The sequence below is a fragment of the Anastrepha obliqua genome, chromosome 4 (genome assembly GCF_027943255.1).
Source record: "Anastrepha obliqua isolate idAnaObli1 chromosome 4, idAnaObli1_1.0, whole genome shotgun sequence".
NCBI classification, from domain to species: domain Eukaryota; kingdom Metazoa; phylum Arthropoda; class Insecta; order Diptera; family Tephritidae; genus Anastrepha; species Anastrepha obliqua.
The window spans coordinates 85,847,267-85,868,566 of NC_072895.1; the positions used below are offsets into that span (position 1 = coordinate 85,847,267).

The following is a 21,300-nucleotide window of genomic DNA, read 5'->3' on the forward strand; positions in this document are numbered from 1 at the left end:
ATGGACTGAGAGAAATGGGTGAGAAAGGAGGAGGAGAAGGGGAAGGATTCAAGGGGTGAGAAGTGGGAAGATCAGGCTGCTCTGAGTTTTCAAGAAGTTTTTCATAAGATAATGAATTATTCTTGGAGGATGATTTTATAGAATTTGTGTTGGGGTTTGAATTTTTTTTGTTTGAGATTTTTTCTAGGTTATTAATTTGTTTACATTTGTTATATTATCGTTGTTGGAAGGTGTATTAGCCACTCTGGTGAAAGGGGGGGTTGGCAGATGTACAATTGAGTTTTTTTATATTTGAGGTGTTGTTGTTGTTGATAGCTGTATTTGCCACTCGGGCGAAAGAGGAAGAGGCAGATGTGCTGGGAAGTTGTTTTTTGTACGTGGTGATGTCTTCTCTTATGGTACATTTATGTATAGTTTTAATTTTTAGTATTTCTTTTGACTCAATAAACTTGGGGCAAGTATTTGATGATGAGGGAGGGATGTTCACCTGCGCAGTTGGCACAGTATACTCTAGAGCATGCTGCAGGGGAGGGGTGGTTGGGAGGGAGATTGCAAACCACGCAAGCGTTTGGCTGTGTGTTCTAACAGATTACCACTTTTGCAGCGCATGGGATTGGGGTAGTAGGGACGGACGTCAAGAGTTCGCCAGGCGACTTCTATTCGGTTAGGTAGTGTTAATAGCACCGCATCGGTAGTTATACGGGAGCCTTTTTCTAATAGTGTAAATTTGTGCCCTGCGGATACACCTTGGTCTTTGAGGCCATCAATTATTTTGTCATCTGGAAGGGGGCGTGAATCGTGCCCTTGACGGAGTTTAGTGTGGCGTGAAGAGTAACTTCAACCTCGCCAGTGCCGGGAAGATATTTTGTTACCAAGAATTTTTCGGCTATTTTATGGTTTCTTCCGAGTAGTAGAAGACTGCCATCGCGTCGTGATGAAATGTTGTTACCTTTGTATACAACAAAGCAGGGGGCGGATGTAATTGTTTTGTTGGCATGCAGAGACTTGATTACTAAGCACTTCTGGTCATCGGTTTTTGTTATCGGTAGTTCCGGGAAGACATCCAGCGTCGAATATTCGGGTTGTTTCTTTTTCGTTTTCTGGGCTGGAGACAATAGGGCGAATCTATTGTCTCCAAGTTTGTTGGCCCCGGGGAGCATTGTGTGAATACTGATTTAGTTGTATGTGAAACGTATGCGATGAACACAAGAACAAATAGTGAACTTCGAGCGATCAAACACGATGCTTTGTTAGTTTGCGCGAAACGCTAGTGTGCGAATAATACAAAATAACACAAGCGGAAATAATGCGACCGTACGGGTTAAGAGTTCGGTTGCGACTGATTACAAATATTATTAGATCCACTTGATCTGAGGTTGCATTCGATTATGATTGGGCATGTGAGAGGAGGATTTTGTTACATAAATAATTACTCAAATCAAATAGCCCGTGCATTGATAACTGATTGTATAACTGAGGTGATACCGTCTTCTTGATCTACTGGGGCTTGATAGCATGTTCAAATCTCAGAATACACTTCTTTAATCTCCTTCATTATTGGTGATTTATTTTGTAGAGATCTTTGCCACCAACGCTGCCAATTATTCTAATCAATATTCTTCCCCATTATGTATTTTGCAGATCGAATCAACAAAACAACCTCTGGTTCCTGGGAGCTAATAGAGAAGGATGACGAAGTAACACCACCTGGCACACCACCGCCCCCGTACCTGAACATGTCCGGCGCGGAGGAGCAGCCGCAGTTGGCGCATGACAGTGCCGTCAGTGGCGGTGGCGGTGGCGGTATTTTCATTGAATCACATCATTTTACACCACTCGCAGGCGCAGCATCACCAACACCACCCATTACCACAACCCCCACCACGGCCAACACACATTCCAGTCGCATTTTAGCCGCACAATCGAACGCCACCCAAAAGGAGATAATCTCCATGGAGGACGAAGATGCTTCCGATCAAGAGGGTCCATTCATCGACGAGAATGGCCCTTTTAACTATCTGCAACGTTTGCTTGAGCCAGAGAATGTCGCCTTCTTGGCTGTCTTTCTCAACTATGTATTATCGAATTCGGAGCCGGCGCCACTACTTTTCTACCTAATCACCGGGCTATATAAAGAGGGCACGGCCAAAGATATGCGCAAATGGGCATACGAGATACATTCGACATTCCTGGTGCCGCGTGCTCCGCTCTCCTGGTATCGTAAGGATGAGTCTCTGGCGCGCGAGGTGGATAATGTGCTGCAAAGCGAATTCGATAAGGTGGAAATTTTACGTAAAGTCTTTTGGAAGAGTCGAAAGTGTGCACGTGATACGATCTGTGCGCAGTTACGTGAATTCCAACAAACACGCACCGAAGGCTTGGGCACAATTTATGGGCCAACGGATGCGCAACTCGCGGATGCGCGTGGCGACAAGCAACGTGAACAGCACATCTTTGAGGAGACGTTGATGCGAAAGTTGCAGGTGTTAATGTAAGTCAAGGGGTCACAATTAATTGAGTTTGCTGAAAAATTGCGAAATTTCAAAAGTGTAATATAGGTAAAACAGATCAATATTTTTCTTTGTGAGCTGACTCGAAGAGTTAAAGTTTTTATGTTTGGAAATCTCTCAAGTCTTCTACAACTAGTCTTGGCGTGTTTTACTCTATTAATATTTGACTGATAATAATATTTTACATGTTTTCTTTATTTTATTGCAGTGAGGAGTATGAAAAAGACTTACCTATAGAGGATCCCAAGAAATTAGCACTTTGCTCGGCCTTATCAACAGTTATACATCGCATATTTATAACACGCTCGCATCCGAACAGTATTGTTGATCGTGTGCATCACTTTGTTAGTCGTGAGAAGAGTTTCAAGTCGCGTCTGATGGGCAAAAACCGAAAAGTATGCCGCCTTACTCCGGAACTTTAAATTAAATAATGCATTAAAAAATATTACTTTTATTTTCCAGATGATTGTTCGTGGTCATCCATTGGTATTACGTCAATACTACGAAGTGACCCACTGTAATCATTGTCAGACTATTATCTGGGGTGTGAGTCCGCAAGGTTACCATTGTACAGGTATGTTGAAGGAGCTTGTTGAAGCTAATTGTCTTTCCTTTTAAATATAAAATCAATTTAAAGATATTGGGTGTTGTTTTTGGAGGTGGAGAAGCTTAAATGGAAACGAAACACAAGTTAGCTTGTCTCTCGATTATGTGATTCATACGCACTTGTCCGATTGGACAGATGGAGTTGCATTCAGCACTGATTGAGAATCACAGATTTCTCACTCAATTACGAAAGAAATTCGCTTTGGCGGGGAAGCATACTGGAACAGTTCCTATAACAAAGATTTCTCTGGGAAAAATGAATGCAAAATCTTGTCTCTAGTAATATGCACATGTAGATGCACAAATGAATCTAGTAATTGGGCAAGCGAATGAGTGCATAGACACATATTCAAGCAAACTTTATCCCTGAAACGAGCTAAGGATCTGTGTCAAATAAACCGGCAAAAAAATAGTTCGTCCTATGCTGATATACTGTTTTTTCTTGTCCGCTTAAATTCACGTCCAAAGCTCCCTGTTTTTAAATGAATTCGTGGCAAGGTGCCATTGTATGAGCCTTCTCTCACAGCAACTCGCTTCACCTCGACTATCTGCGTTACTTACTGAGCAGGTAGAGGTACTAGAAGAGGGCCTCTTTTTCCCAATGGCGAAGAGATAATTGTTCTTCCGTACATACAATCTGCCAGATAGAATCATTTGTATTCCTACCTATCCAAAATCGATCTGATGTATTGTAATAAGCCTTTGAGTAAGTTATAGAACGGGTCTTACCACTTCTCCATTTGCGTGCTTAACCCATCTCGCCTCAATTCAAACACGCTTTAGATCTACCTAATTGAGATTGTCTGTGTTTCACATGAAACGACTTAGGCTTAGAATACTTACGGAGGCAGTTTATTGTAACCCAATCAAATATCGAGGCAACCAATAACATTTAATTGGCTAAATCCTTGGAATTATTATATAACAAATATCGAGACAGCCAAAAATTTGTTGTCCCCCATACATATACGGGGAGTGCTGCTGGAGTGACAGTCCTTGGCCGGATAGGAAATCCGGGTCATTCCGATAACGCAGAACCGACTTTCGGCGGAACATTAACGCTAAGAATTAGACTTTCCTATTGCTGGTGAATCAAATTGATAGGGATTTCTTAATATCTGCTCCAATTTGTGGCGTATGACTTTATATTGCCCCAAAAATGGAGCGCCTTACGGTTTTGTGATGTCGTCGTTGTTGTTGTAGCAGCATAAACATTCCCCATACATATGTATGTATATGGGGAATGCTGCTGAAGTGACAGTCCTTGGCCGGATATAAATCCGGGTCGTTCCGGTAACGTAGAACCGACTGTCGTGGGAACGTTGTGATGTTGTCGTAATAGCAGACGGTTTTCATCCAGAAGCTGTTTCAAGCGGTCGTTTGATACGTTTATTTAATATGTTCACTCCGAGGTGTCTCATATAGGTGTCAGTTGGGCGTTCAGGAATTAGCTTAATTCATTCCGCTAAAGACTGGGAAAGCAGGTTGTTGAATGCAGTATGGTCTATAGGAAGCTCAATCTTTGGGTGACAAGTGATTTCAGGATTATAGTTACCTGCAGCTACAGTACAGATGGAAATTTTAGAAAATGAAATGCTGAAGAATGAATTGAACCAACTAAAAAGATAAAGGCAAGCGGACCGTAAGGAAATATTATAGAAAGACTTGTGAGACAAAGTTAAAAAAAAATAAGCTATTAGTAAAAGGATTATCAAATTATGTTCGCTTCATTTCACGTGTGAAGTGCCGTTCGGGTCGACACACCTATGGTCGGCCTCTGTTACTTCGCACACTTTCGTTCGTCGATCCGCGAAAATCATGTCGTGGACTTTTTGAATGTTTACCTCGGTAACCACGTCTGCCGGGCGTCCTGGTCGCTCCTCATAAAAAATGGACGTTCGCCCACGTTTAAATTCATTGAACTAATGACTGTGGTCAGCTTTCCTCAGGAACGCCCTCCGTATCAAACACTGGTACTTACTGCACCTCCCTCGTGTATTGGAAATGCGCCGAAGTTGCCGTGTTACCATTTATGTCGAAGCTTTTTATCGCTTGCGTTTTAAGTACAAACAAACAACATAACAAGAAAGCACTGTTAGAAATAGGAAAGGATATTGAAGTGAAACTTCTTAGGCGTCGATGGACGAGCGAGAATGGAGAGTAAAATTTCAAGGCCTTGGGCATTTTCGTCTGCGAGAGAGAAAAAAGATATAACGTAGAGGAAAAGGAGAGAGAGAGCTATGCCTTATATGTACAGGGTGGGTCATATAGCGTTTGCTTTTTGAACCATCTATTTTTTTGAGAATGGTAACACAAATGACATGTCAAATGTGTTCATAATTTAATTAAAGGTTTGACATTTACGAAATGGGACGCTATACGCTTGAACAAAATTGGGAAATATTGAAAACCTATTTCCAAAGTGGTGAGTCTTCTTCTTCTTTTCACATCGGTGGATACGTCAGTAAGCAAAATTGTCGGATTTGGGGCTCAGAAAATCCACACGTTACTGTAGAGAAGCAAATGCATACATAACGAGTCATTGTTTGGTGCGGTTTTTGGTCTGACGGCATCATCGGGCCATTTTTTTTCGAAAATGAGCGAGGAGCCGCGGTTACAGTAAATGGCGAGCGTTACCGTGACATGCTCAACGAGTTGTTTCCAAAAATTGAAGAGGATGACAGGACGGTGCAACTTGTCGCACTGCCAAAGTTACACTCGAACTTTTGGCTACCGCTTGAAACCCGTAGAAAACCGAATAATCAGCCGAAATTCCGATATCAATTGGCCGCCTCGGAGCTGTGATTTAAGCCCGTTGGACTATTTTTTGTGGGGAGCCGTAAAGTACAAATGCTATGCGAACCATCCAGAGACGATTGATGCTTTAAAACACGAAATCGAAGTTGCCATTCAGGAAATTGGAGCCCAAACAATCGAAAATGTGCTTAAAAATTGAGTTGATCGAATGGCCTAATGTAAAGCCAGTCGTGGCAGTCATTTGAACGATATTATTTTTCATTCATAAATGACAATGTTCAATCTTCAAAAAAAAAAAAAAAAAAATTGAAAAAATATAAAAATATTAAATTATTATAGCCGATTCAAAAAGCAAATTTTACATGGCCCACCCTATATATATCTTAGTTACACTTTAGGCTATTTTTCCTGAGTTTTTCCTTGTGTTTGCTAATTTATAGTAAGCAATAACACTGCCTACTTTTTGTCGCTTGTTTGTTGGTGCAAACTTGTAGGAAATATATTTTTGGTACCTACTTTTTGGCGTTATATTTCCTTGGTGCCTACTGTTTGGGGCGTGTTTTGGTCCCAATTTTTTGGCGTTTTTTTTTGGTGCGCACTTTTTGGCGCTTGTTTCCGTTTCCTAGCTAGTGCTTGTGTGTACTACAAAGTGCTATCCATTTCGGTGTCGGATTTATTGATATTGCCTTCCGGTTATTTGTGTGATAAACGCTCGGAGTAGTGCGCGTTGTTCACGCGGTTTGTGTCCGGCGTTTACCCACACCGGTCGACCCTTCTCCGTTTTTTGTAAATTTTAACTATTTGTTTCTCTGCACATGTTGTGAATTTATTTAAATATACAGTAGGTTCTGTTTTTATGCGGTATATACGTTCCGCAAGAAACAGCATAAAAAAAGCTACTAGTTCTATAGTAAAACTATAGATACGTTTCAAATGCTAAAACCGCATAAATCTGAAATAATGTAATAAAATCGCATAAAAAAGGGCACTAGTCCCATATTATAACTATAGATACGTTCCATAGACCGCATGAATCTGAAATAATTAAATAAAATCGCGTAAACAAAATATTGTATTTTTGAAAATTATATCTTTATTTAAGAAACGTCAGAATCGAAAAATAAATTTAAGTCAGCAATAGAATCAGACAATACCCACATGTGGGTCACTTTAGGAAATGTACACGTCTGATCTAGATAGTTATGCAGGCGGTTCCATACTTGTAGGGTTAGCATTTCTGATGTAATCTGTGATGAGTTTTTGCTTAGCTGGTTTAGAATCTTGTTTATATCTACGATTCCCGATAGGTCGACATGCATTTTGTAATTTAAAAAAAAAAACCGCACTATTTCAAAACCGCATAAAAAAAAGCCGCATAAAACAGAACCTACTGGATATTGTTTCTCTCTCTCTCTCTCTCTCACTCTCTCTCGGGCCTCTCCCTCTTTGTTTGTCTGCCTTCAAAGTTTCACTTCTGTTGTGTACTACGCTACACGCACTTTTTTTTATTTTTTGAAAAGATCTCTTTAAAGTAATTGTAAGTATTGAAATTAAGTAATTTGTATTGCAAATAAGTGTGGATGTCTTTTAACTGTGATCAAATTTTAACATCCAATGGGAAGTCAGCTGAAAATATATTAGTCAAGGTATTGGGTAGTGACATCATAAAAATTTATTTAAATTGTATTTATCTATTATTAAAAAGTAAATCAAAACAGTAAATTAGGAACAGAATTTAATATGCAATGCTACAGCTAAAAGTAACGGTGACAAAGCAAAGAAGAAAACAGACACAAGTAATTACACATTAAAAAAATTTTGTTAGACTTATTCCATTACATACTATCGTTTGATATATTTTTATTGTTAGGAACTCATCTAAAGCTTGAAAATTTTGAAAGGTACTAAAAATATTCCAAAGTGTTTTCAATCTTAATTGGACATCGGCGACGCGTTTAAGGCAATTTGGTCGGGCCAGCGATGTGAAATTGTGTGGGACAAAAACAGGAAGGAAAATAAATAGTCTATCTATATCTCTATCTGTCTATAATTAATTAATCTAATCTCTTCATATCTGTATTTAAACTACATTTCTATTTATTTATCTTACAGACTGTAAATTAAATATTCACCGTCCTTGTTCGAAAGTGTTAGATGAGAATTGCCCAGGCCCTTTGCCACAATCGAAACGAAAAGAGCCGCATAACGATAACAAAATCAGCAAATTTATGGGAAAAATACGACCGCGAACATCGAGTGATTTTATTTCAAGTGAGTCGGCAACATTATTTTTTATTTAAAAATTGGTTCGTAGCAAAATATTATCAAGTTAATAAGGGACTACAGTTAAAACACTACAGTTAATGGTAGACTCAAGCTAATGATAGACTACATTTAAAAGATTTTCGATAACACGAAGTGCTTTCTATAATCTAGACGAGCAATTTTTATTTCAAAAAGTCTTTGCGTTAATTTATAATATTTTGCGTGAATAAATATAAAATATAAAAATTATAAGATTATATATAAAATTAATAAGAATATAAATAAATATACCGACATATTTCTATTTTATAGTGGAAAAACGTGCCCGTCACGAGGAAGATTTTGATCCAATGGATTTTGCAAATGGTAAGTTTAGTTTTAAATTAAGTTTTAGAGAAAAATATTTAGTGAAGTTAATTCCTTAGCTCCATTTCGAGTATTTAAACAACATTTAAGTTTTGGTATTTAATTTTTAATGCCCGACGAATATATGTATGTATTTCATGAGTTTCTTCCAGCCTTTCGTTTTATTTGACTAATATAAATAATTCAAAAATGGCATAAAAATAAAAGGCGAAAACTATATACACTTACTCCCTTAGGAGAGCTTTAGGTAAAACCTGGGGAATTAAACCTAAGTTTGCTCATTGGCTTTATACTGCAGTTGTCAGGCGCATTCTTCTAAATGTTGTCTGGTAGTGAGTTGTGCAAAAACAGACCTATTCTTATTTATTGAGTAATGAAAACCGTGCCATCCATGGCTACCAGCGTGTTACATCTGGCACCCCTTGATATCTTCTGCAAATATTCAGCGGCCTATTCCGTTTTAAGGCTCAGAGCGAGCTCACAGTGGAAGGCAGTCACACATGGACATTCAACCATCTTAGATATACCAGGTGATTGTAATTATCCACTCCTATTCTCTGCTTCGAAAGGAATATCTCAGTGAAAATCACTTCTACACTGGAATGGCTTGAAGAAGATCCATCCCTCCAACACACCCGTTAAGGTCTACACGGACGGATCTAAAATGGATACCGGTGTAGGATCCGGGTTATAAAGCGTCTTATCACTAAATTCTTTAAATTATTGCATCCCTCTAACCTTTTTCATGAAGCCTTAAAATAGTTAGAGATAAAGCGAATACCAACAAAAGATATCTGCATTATATCAGACAACCAACTTGCCCTACGGGCTCTGGAAGCATTCCAATGTAATTCCAATCCCTTATGCTGGATTCAAGACCACAGAGTTGTACCAGGGAACTGTAGGGATGACCAACTTGCAAGAGAAGGTACCCGTATGTCAAACATAAATAATTTTATGGGACACCTCTCGCAAATTGTAAGCTTCTTGTTGTGGACAGACTAATCAATTCTGTAAATCAAAGATGGATTAGTGGCAATACTTATGAAATTGCTAGGCAAGCATGGCCAAGGCTAAACTTACGTCTATCCACGAATATTATAAAATTGAGTAGACTTCAAATTAGGACCTTAGTAGGGGCTCTCAGAGGACATTGTCTCATAGGAAATCACACAAGGAGATAAGTTGTTTATGTGCATGATTTCTGTCGTAGCTGTAGTAATGAGGAGGAGTTGGAAACAATTCAACACTTTGTTTGCACATGCCCGACACTAGCCAGAAGCAGGAACCGATATTTAAGATCTTACTTCTTAACGAATATATCGCACCCTAAATACAAAAGGGGCACAACTCAAAATTTTCCACACTCGAGCTTGACTTGTTTATAGTAGCACAGAAAACAAACTATGTGACATATCACGCTGAAATTTGCCATGTAAGCTTATAACAGTCCTACCAAAAAACAAAAAAATTATTTTTGCCATATGTCATCCGCGGACCGTTTTATTGATAACGTCTCGTTCATATTTGAGCTTTTGCTCATTTTGAGTTGTGACCCTTTTGTACAATATTTAGGGTGCGATATATGACCTATACACTTTAGGTATTAACAACCTTTTACGCTTTTTCCAAAGCTCAGTATGGTTCAATCTGAAATGGGAAATTTAGTCCAGACCCATTTCGTGGTCTAAGTGGAATCACTGTCCCTATGTGCGATGCGGCTACAAAAACTACCTACCTACCTGTCAAGAAAGCCTTTGTACATCTGGAGTTATTAGCTTTAATTTATATGTTTTAAAAAACCCACCTAGTGTCTATAATACACCAGGTAGTCTGCTTCTCATGAAAATAATCAATTTTTGAACATCATAGTTCTGGAGTATCTTGTGTCATTCCCCGAACTTGAGCAATACTCGACTTTTCTATGTTTTTTTTCAGCTTTTTTCTTTAAATTTCACACAAATTTTCTATTGGGCCTTTGAACTGATGTATCCAACACTTTACTGCAAAGAAAAGAAGTCACTTTTGGGTTTGCCCATATGAGTTTTACTGTCCTAAGAGAATTTAAACTGAGGTTTGTTGTCCACAATGAAACCAATTTTAATGCACTATTTGTCAAATGGGGTTGCAGAATATTAAAATTCTGTCGTGTATCCATGCTATAAACACCAAATCACCCATTCCCTTGCAAGATGTGGTGTGCGGATGCATATCCATCCATGCTTGGCCGAAAGTTTGCCAAATTTCACTATCGGTATCAAATTCCACCTTTCCAGTGCTTTTATTGGTTGCCTTCACACCCTATTGGGTCCATCGTTATAATCTCATCTCTTATAGTCTCATCGCAGCATATCACATCATCTCAGTAGCGGGTGGAGCTAGGAAGGTTCTAAAGGTTCAAAGATAGCCGCTTTTCAATCTGCAGTGCAGCGAGCAAAGGCTTCTTTCGAATAACTCGTGGAGTATAATTATGCTTTTGCAAAACTTGGCGCACGGTTTCATGAGCAACTTCGACCTCGCATTCATTTCTATGCAGGCTATCAAGATTGCGTGACGAAATTTGCAGGTTTCCGGCTACTTTCCTCAACAAAATACGTTCGGCGCGGTCAGATATTTTCTGTTGTCTTCCACTTGCAGATTTTGGCTGCAAGTGATTTTAATTTTTTGTACGATTCATTATGTTATAAATAGTTTGTCGGGTTTAATAAAATATTTCTGATAACTGTTGTACACTTCTTCTTGTGATATAATAGACCGATAAAGTCACCTCAAACGATGTCCGTTCTAAAGTCACTCTGACGATCACTTTATGACTGGCACGTGTGTAAAAACTCAGTGAGATAACGGTATATCGAATCATCTTAGCATGCCGAAAATAGATATGTAAACACATTTTCTTGACAGCTGAGCGAATCATTTGTTTTGTTTTTGTTGAAGAATTTATTTCATCAAACGGCAAAACAAAATAAATTGGGCGCTTGTAATATCGTAACTAAGTATATGAATGGAGAGTATCTATCTATTTTCTGTTACAATAACAAACACAAAAAGTTATAAAGCCCAAGTAACAAAGATGCTCAGCGCAAATTTTAGCATTCACAGAGGATTGTGTAATCCCAAATATTATGTATGATGTCATTCTTCCTTTTAAAACCTGCAAGAATCTAAATTTTGCATTTTTCATTTTAAAACAACATCTAGGCATACTTTTTGAAACACTCTTTATGTGATATTCAATGTCTCTCTACATTTTTTTATTAATATTTATCTTCAAATTAAAAGTTGTTAAATAATCGGGGGTCATTTGCCCACTGTAAAAGCCACTCATGTTCCGCGTAGCAAAAGGCTAGACAGTCTCACACTGTGGCAACTAGTGGCGAGTGCTTTGAGTGGTATTTATTTTATATTTATTTTTATTTTTCTCATTCATTGAGAATTTGTTGCCAGCCTGCGCATTTGCTTGTGCTCGCCCATTATGCACGTTTCTCTCGGTATGTCGTCTCTCTGTATCTTAAGTAGCCATTCTCTGACATTTGTCGCAACACCCAAAAGGTATGCATCAGATGTTTTACCGGCTTTTTTAAGTGGCGTCAATATCAACCCCAAAGAGTTTTATGTTTTTTTGATTTGTTGTTGTTGATATATTTGTTGGATATGAAAGGGAATGGGAAATGCAATGGCAGTGGCCACGGTAACGGCAAGGACGATGTAATGCAATGCATTACTTTTGATAAGCGAAAGGGCTAAATGATGTTTTTGTTGCGAATTATGCCTTGAATCTGTTTGGAAGTGTAATAAATGAAAGCGCAGATGAATAGCGGACTTTATTTTAGATTATTTGCTGGTGTTGAAAAATATGTATTTCTTATCCGCACAACTTTGCCCCAACTTTGATGTTAAAATAGAGATATTCACATAATGAAATCCCTCAATATTTTATGTATGATGATATGAGAAATTCTTAAAATGATTATATTTTATTTAAAAATGGTAAATTTTACTCTAAATTTGTATACTTTTAAGTAATTTTTCTTTACTTGCTCACCTTAAAGTAAACTTTTGCTGGCATCAAACCTCAATTGCTTAACCGCTCTTAAAAATCGTTTTAAAGTCAGCATTAATTCAATTCCCTTCAGCTAAATTTGCGTAGACACATACACACACATGTACACAACGAGTACATAGTACCTCATTCCACGCGCCCGACCACTTCAACAGCGCAACGAAGAAAGTTCCTTCGTTCGTCACAAAATTTTTGCTATGTCTTGGTCTAGACGCTGTCGTCGCTTTGTAGCTGAAATGTCGAAAGTTGTGAGCTGCTTTAATGGTTTAACAACCGCACCCGTTCTAGATACCAACTTTGCCCTCAACAATCGCTCCAACGGCTGGTCTCGGTCTACATGAAACTCCTGTGCTTGTCTTGCCTGCCCGACTGTCTGCTTGCCCTACGCCGTATGTCGTCTTACCTTGCCACTCGACTGCTTTGCTGTGCTATGCACCCGTTTCCACTTTAATATTTTGTTATTTTGTTTTATTTTTTTTCGCAATTTCTATTGCAGCTCCTTTCCTTTGTTATTGCCATCTGCATGCTCTTCCTTCTCGTTATTGGTAATGTGCCGTATTGTTTTCTTCGTTATTTGGCCTTAAACAGGTTTTCTCACATTTTGCTACGTTCTGCCGTGACACGTTTGGCATTTCGACGATTGGGTTCACGCCACAGCTGCGACCGTTGCAGTCTCAGTCTCAGACAGTGGTTTAGCCTCAGTCGCAGTTGCAGTCGCAGTCGCAATCTCAGCCTCTAGCATTGGCAAGGTGTGCGCGCAGCGCTCCTTAATAGGTAAGGCCTGGTAAGCGTTGAAACTTTGAATGCCGACTGCAATTTCTTGTTTTTGTCCTTATGACCATCTTTGTTGTTGCTGCTTTAGTTTTGCGTACTTTGTGTTGCGTACACCTTTTCAATAGATCTCCGCTTAGTGTTGTTGTGAGCGTGTGCTCTGCTCGTTATTACTTACGGTTGCGATTCTCTTGACAGATTAATAGGTTTGCGTTGCGTTCTTAGTTTGCCCATTTATTGGCTTAATTTTCCTACAGTCATTGTTGAGTCGTTTTTCAATTGAGTTAATTCATATTAAATAATTCTCTCGTGTCACTCTACAATTACTCAATTAGTGATGAATTATTTAGTATTCGCTTTTAATTGAACTTATTGTCTTAGAAAATAATTTAAAAACTGATGCCTACCAGGTCTATCAGACACCTATTCACCAAATAGTTTGAGACTGCAAAGCAAAGGAACTTCAAAGGAACGACTTCACTTATAGGTATTATTGTTTAACACATCCGCATTGGTTAAAAGCACGTGGACAATAGGGCGGATCTGAGCGCTTATTTTGTAGTTGGTGAAATTTTCTCATGTCGTCTGAATATTTCAAATTAAATTTGGATTACACGAAAAGACAAACACTTCAGCGCTTCACTGGCCAAATAATCGAGTTCTGGAGCAATTTGGTAACATTTTAATTGAGTTTTTGAAATAAATGAATTTTTAGCTGCCCTATAACTTCTTAGTCCGCCTGCTCATGCTCGCCTTTGCACAGTCCACTTTTATGTTAAGGGTTTTAACTGGATGCTTTTTTAATTCTATAACTGCCCGCGAGTCTGCTTATCGTATTGTAGCTTTAGGACATCCTCCTCGATATTGAGATTCCACTGCTTCATCTGGCCTGAATGAAATATACTTATTATGAAACACAGGGATTTTCGCTCTTATCTTTCTGATATAAACTTCGTTTGCCACCATTCATAATTAATTTTTCCAAATAAACTGAATGTTTGCTTATAGTAATAACCTCTTTTTATTAGATGTTTAAGGTTATATTAAATAACTAGCTGTACCCGGCGCGCGTTGTTACGCCAACAATTAAAATAAATTTAAGGCAAATAACTTTAAAGAAAAATCAGTACACAAATTTCCAATTCATTCTAAACCATTTTATTGATTTTGTTTGGAGTTGGATTCTCCAAACTTAATCCACATACTGTGTGCATACCTTGTGCTTTGTTAATAGTCATTGCGAAAGCGAGTTGCACCGGGAATTGTAAACGTTTGAATTCGAATGGCATATCTGTTGGGATGATTGGGATACGTGGCAACAGTACGTCTTCAGCCTTGAATTTTCCAGTCAAAATTGTTCCCTCGATAACATTGTTCATCATTTTCTTGACTGAGAGTCTGGTTCCGTTGCAAAGTCGTGGTGGATTTATGTTTCGAAAAAGAATGATGGGTACGCCAATTTTCAATGTAAGAACGTGCGGCGGCATGCCTGGCAAATCAAGCGAATTCAAGAATTCAGTTGGATAGTTGACAACCTCGTCTTGATTCACCGCAGTATCGGTGGACTTATATGTTGTCGTTTCACCTGGTATTCCATGCTGAATGGTGAAGCTGATGGTATTGACATCGATGTTTTTGGGTGCTAATATAGCATGCGTACTGAGCCACTGATGGTTTTCGTAGTTTTGTGCAATGTTTGGGAAAACTTTTTGCACCAATTCGTCGATGCTTTCTGTGATCTTACGGAAGTTTGCTGGCAGGGTGATACATTGAGTAGATTCATCAATTTCCATTCGCCCATTTCCAATATCCAATAATTGTTTTGCAAAATTTCCAGCCGATGCATTCCGTTGTAGTTGTACACGCATGTTAGTTTTCAAAGTGAATTTCTGTAAATGACGCCATAAAACTGATGATTTAAGACATGCACTGAGTTCATAAGCAGGTGTTGAACGTGGTATAATGTCCAGGGTTTGTCGAAAATCGCCAGACAATAAAATGAGTGCGCCACCGAAGATCCGTCTGTTTCCTCTCAAATTTCGCAGTGCACGATCAAGCGCTTCCAATGCTTTCTTGTGAGGCATTGTACATTCGTCCCATATGATAATTTGACATGTTTGGAGTACTGTTCCCATGCCAGAGTTTTTGCTGATGTTGCATGTTGGTACCTCAGTGTTTTGCAAATTCAACGGCAATTTCAATGCTGAAAGCGCTGTTCGGCCACCATCCAAAAGAGTTGCCGCAATTCCAGATGATGCAATAGCCAGTGCAATATTATTTTGTGATCGTATGGTTTCTAAAATTAGTAAAAGAAGAAAAGTCTTGCTTGTACCACCGGGCGCATTTATGAAAAACAGTCCACCGCTTTGTTCTGTGATTGAACGCATAATTCTGCCAAACGCAATGCGTTGTTCTGGAATCAACTGCGGAAGATTTGTTCTAACGAATGTCCCCAGTTCGTCAGAATCATAGTGCGTTTCTCGTTGCATATCGCTATCGAAAAGGTTGTTTTCAGGGCTGTTTGAAGCAGGCATTCCCAGTTGCACCAGTGTCTTGTTAGCGATTGTTAAACGTATGTCTTCAATCTTCGGTTGAACGGGGCAGAAGTTGCTACTCTGCAGCGCCACCTGGTGGCGAGTGGCATCAATGAGCATACTCTACAAACCTTCTCCGTGGAAAAATATATATATATATTATATATACCAAGTTTTATAATAATCGGTCCAGTAGTTTTTGAGTATAAAGTATTATAAAGATATATTTATAAAGATTTGAATGCGTCCCAAATTTTATATTCAGGTGGGCTTCACCAAATGAGATTAGGTTAGGTTATACTGGCTGGCCGACGCCACGCAGCGACCATTTTGATCCATAGCGATACCAGATTAGAGTGCTTTTTGTTTTTTTTTTCTTTATCAAAAATAAGCAGCGCTTAAGATGCGCGTGCTTAGGAGTCGCTCAAGCTCAGGAATAGATTCTAGTGTTTCACAACTGAAAGCACCCAAGTAGCATAGTCTAGTTTTCGAGAGAGTCGGACAATATCATTCGTTGCCTTCTTCGCCCTCCCGTCCACATTGGATTTCCATGTCGCTTTATTGTCCATTATTACTCCTATGTATTAGGTGTAGGTGTTCAGCGATAAAGAGAGGCCGTCGAGTGCGAGTAATGTCCATGCTGGAACTTTGGACTTCTACTGTAAAGGGTAGTAGGTCCGTTTCTTCAGCCTTGCCATTCAGCCCAGCATTGCTAGCCCAGATATGTATGGTTTTAAGAGCGTCGCTTATTAGAGCGCTAATCGCCGAATGGCAAAGGCACCTTCCTGTAATAGCTATTGCTATGCCATCTGCATATGCAATGAGTCTTGGAGGGCTACCTTCAAATCTAGTGAGTATTTGATTTATAACTAGTAATCAGAGAAGTGGCGGCAATACACCTCGTTGAGGAGTCTGTATACGTGCTTCCTTCGTTAAAATAGTCTCATTCCATTCTGCCACAACTTCTCTGCATTTATATATTGTAGGATCTATTTCTACGCCATTAAGACTTTCTAAGATAGCGTCAGCTGATACATTGTTGAATACCCCTGCTATGTCTTTATATTTCAAAACTGTTTCAAAATTAATGACCAGAGTATGTAGTTTAGTCTCCGTGGATCTGTTCTTATTGCACGCGTATTGTGATTTTGAAAGCCCTTCAGGACCAAACCTGTCTCCTATATGGTTCGCCAAAAGTTTTTCAAAGATTTTGAGAAACGTGACGGGCTGGTGCTATTCTGAGGTTAGATCGGGATTTAGCACGTCAGGAACCTTCGAATAATTATAGTTTAGTTCTTGATTTTGAATTTATTTTTATTTTGAAAATTCATATTTTGTCGACTTTTTTGGCTACAGGTACCGAATTATTTCGCTTAATACTATATCCATCAAGAGCAGCACAATCATTCCCAACATTTCAATACCATTTTTGAAGAACGATTTATCTTCTGCCTCAAAATAGGCCTCAGTTTCAGCGATAACCTCTTCATTCGAGCGACAATTTTTACCGGCGAGCATTTTTTTAGGTCTGCAAACAGCCAGTATGTAGTCGCTGGGAGCCAAATCTGCCCAATACGATGGCTGTGAGAGTAATTCAAGGTTCAATTCATGTAGTTTTGTCATTGCTTTGATTGACAAGTGACACGGTGCGTTGTCTTGATGAAACAAAACAGTGAGTAAACGCGGCACCTTCTTTGAATAGAATTTTCTCATAGTCAAATGATCTTCTTTTGATATCTTCACGATGTCAGCTAACTCACGCAACTTCACTTTTCGATCATTCAAAACGATGTTGTGGATGCTATAAAACTAGTGCCATCTCTGTGTTAGGCCCGACACTTTCCAGCTCATATGTTATATGCAAGTTCCAAAAAAACAAAAAAATAACAACTTTGATTACAATGGGATTTTTTCAAAGTCCTGACGTGACAGGTCCCTTTATACTCCAGAATCATGTTCCGTGCACAAAATTGCATATTAAACCAATGAATTCTGTAGATCTGTGCTATTATACACTTGAACTGCCTAGTGACTGCGGCCAGAATTCCAACATACCATAAATTTCGTTAATCTTACTCGTCACACTGCTGTTCGATTTTCATTGCCCACCCAGCTGATTTCTTTATCATCACATTGATTTTGCAAATGTTTCCACTCAAAACATATAATTGTTTCTTAACCAATGCGTTCCCAACTCAACACCCATAACTTGCTGCGAGTAGCTCACTCGTCGCCGCTGCTCTCTACTCAAATGCGTCTCCTATTTGCGGCGCTTGTGAGCGCGCATAAAACGAGTGCTTTTCTTTGCCGGCAAAACGGCCAAGTGAATGAGGCATAAATGTCAGAAACAGTAAAATAGTGTTTTCCAAAACGGCAAAGAAATCGGTTGTTGTTTACGACTCAATAAATGTTTGAGACGGTTTGTTTTTTCACAGTTTGTGTGCTTGATCAGAAGACGGTGGGGCTGCGTCTTCGACGGTTTGAGTGAATCCCCTGCCCGCTTAAAGGCGCGCGGCGCGGCAGTAGACCAGCAAGTGAAGAAGTGTTAACAATTTGAAATAGAAAAGTAAATATCTGATATACGTATGAATGTATGTACATAAAATATGTTGAAAAATTAAATGTTTTAAGGTGTAAAATCGGATGCGAAGTTTTATTAGAAATTTATTGTCTAAAAGGTAGTGGTATTAAATTTTCATGCAGCAGTAAAAGTGATTAGTGAAAAGCAACCGTTAAACGAAAAAAAAAGAAAAAACAATTAAAAATTTAAATCAGTGAAAACGAAAATCAAGCGTATTGAAAAAATTAAAAACAAAATGTATAAAAATCCAATCAATTCGCAGCATTAAATTAAAACCAATAAACATTTTTAAAGTGATTGCAAGAATTGTTTTCCAGTTGCGGCAAAATAAAATTTATTTAGTGCTTTTCTTGTATGTATGTATGTGCATATGTATGTATGTGAAAGTAGCCGCTTACCGGAGGAGCGGCGTTTGTTGTTAGTGCTTCCCACGCACACACACACACACAGAAGACATTTCAGCACTACAGGGTGCAGCAGCAGTACATCATTTGCCTGATTTGTTGTTAGCAGCAGCGACTTTCCTGTTGCCTGCCGTTTCTTTTCCTTCCTGTCAAATTAAATAGAAAATTTGCAACATTCAAAACAACAACACTAACAGTGTTACAGTGCAACGAACAAAAACAAAACCAAAAAAAAAAACCTAATAATAAATACGGACACGGATACACAGTCGAAGGCAGTGATGCTGCGGCAGATACATATCTGCATACACACATACATACATACGTACATACATACATCTGGATGCAGTAGTATATCATAAAGATGCACATAAAATCATCATTTTTTTTGCTCGCCCTCATCGCCGTTACAAATGCTTGTGCACACAAACATTCATACTCATCCATATGTATATATGTACGTGCGTATATGCATTTCTTTTTGCTCGCAAATGTAGCTACATAGCAAAAAAAATTGCCACACCAAGCAGTAAAGTAAGTAAGTAGCAGCGCAACGCGGTCGTGGTGAATCAGCCAGTGAGTGCAGCTGTGAGCTCGAGTCGCCAGTAAAGCATCATCCCAGCAGTAAAGCATTGCACCGACTCGACTGTTGCCTCTCAACGTGGAGCTTCTCCACTTACTTTGCATCAGCAACAGTATCTGCATCTGTCGCTTCCATTGACGCCACTGCGGATTGCTTTCTTGTTGTATGTTGCGATTTATGTGCATATGTATGTATGTATGTTTGATAGTGATGCACGAATAACTGTGCGACTGTGGCTGGAGCCATGGAGCTACAGCATATTGAAACATCGGTGCATCTGTAGTTGCGCTTTGGTTTAATTTGTGCTCTCAAGTGGATTAATGGTGTCAGCAGTTTATTTTTTATTTTTTTGCTTTTTTTCCTTCTCATTGCTGTTATTACTACACCTTCAGTCTCTTCTGTCATACATCTTGGACATATTCACACCTTAAATGCCCAAAAGCTTAAGCTACCCGCCTGCCTAAGTTCAATGGATTGCGCTTCTACTTCTTCTTTATTCACCTATTTATAACGTTTGCTGATTTTAGTTTTTCTACATTTTTTTTTATATAATTAAATATTTTTTTTGGCATTTGCACTTTTCCATATTTCTCCTTAATAAAATATGAATCGCGTGCAACATCATATTTCCCCCTTTGAGTGTAAGAAGCATAAAATGCAGTTACCATCAGCTTGGCTTTGCATGGCTGGGCAAGAGAAGCAGAGACTTAGCGTTTCGTGTAGATAATAAATGATTTTGGTTGTTGGATGGTGTAAACAATACTTGTATATTTTTCCAAAAAAGAGCAACCAAGCATTTGCAGTAAAGCAAACTTCTATTTATTATATTTAAAGTGTTGCTTTTTTCGACAAAGGCATATTGAAACTGACTACATCTGCACTAGTTGAATATGGACCCAAATGTGGATTATAGAAAAACAATAACAGACACAACTTCGCAAATTTTGAAACTTTTTTGTTCAATTAGGTTTCGCAATTGAGTCACTCCTTTCACATTGAACAAATGGATCAACTAATATGCTGGAGTTTGACATTACTGGGTTGTTCAATAAGTTTTGCAGTTCGATAAGAAAAACACAATTTCATGGTTTGAAATACTCTTTATTATTCAGCATTGTCTCCCTGAACATCAATACACTTGTTCCAATGAGATGTCAATTTATGAAAAACATCCTTGAAGTGAGAATCTGGAAGTGTTGCAAAATACGCTTCCACAGCTGTTATGACCTCATCACTTGATGAAAATACTTTCTACGCATGATTTTTTTAGGTTTGGAAACTGATGGAAGTCGCTAGGAGCCAAATCTGGTGAATACGGAGGCTGTTCCAACAATTCGAACTTTACTTCATGGATTTTAGCCATTCTCAAAGTGAAACGTTGCAGTTCTGATGAAAAATAATTTTTTTCTTTTGCAATTTGGGCAGTTTTTCACGATTTTTTTCCTTCAGCTATTATTCAGAATTTATTGTTTTACCAGTTTGCAAGTAATTCATAAACAACATTTTTTTTCGGCATCCCAAAAAACTGATGCTAACACCTTCTTGTTCGATTTTTGGACACGAACTCGTTTTGGAGCCGAAGAGCCAGGTTTCCACCATTCTTTAGCCTCCTGTTTTGATTTAAAATCGTGATGAATCGACGCACAAAATCCCCTTCATCCTTTCGAAAACGCTCTAAATGTTGCTGACAAAGTCGCATTCGAATGTGTTTTTGTTCCACAGTTAGCAAATGCGGCACACAAAGCTTTCTGAAACCCAATACTTCGGTAAAAATACTGCTTATACCGCCCAATGAAATGCTTAGGGCTTCTATTAAATCTCTTTCAGCTACTTACCGATTTTCCAACACGACATCGTTTT

General features: G+C 38.7%; 1 protein-coding gene across 1 annotated transcript in view; it reads left to right on the plus strand.

Annotated features, from left to right (window-relative positions):
* LOC129244257 (uncharacterized) overlaps positions 1–12,251 on the plus strand; it is a 153,337-nt gene extending 141,086 nt beyond the window's left edge. Inside the window, exons 10-15 of the mRNA XM_054881874.1 lie at positions 1,642–2,491; positions 2,719–2,905; positions 2,973–3,084; positions 7,986–8,144; positions 8,451–8,504; positions 12,166–12,251. Coding sequence (XP_054737849.1) covers positions 1,642–2,491; positions 2,719–2,905; positions 2,973–3,084; positions 7,986–8,144; positions 8,451–8,504; positions 12,166–12,251 — 1,448 coding nt within the window. The remainder of the gene's footprint in view (positions 1–1,641; positions 2,492–2,718; positions 2,906–2,972; positions 3,085–7,985; positions 8,145–8,450; positions 8,505–12,165) is intronic.
* The last annotated feature ends 9,049 nt before the right edge of the window (positions 12,252–21,300 follow it).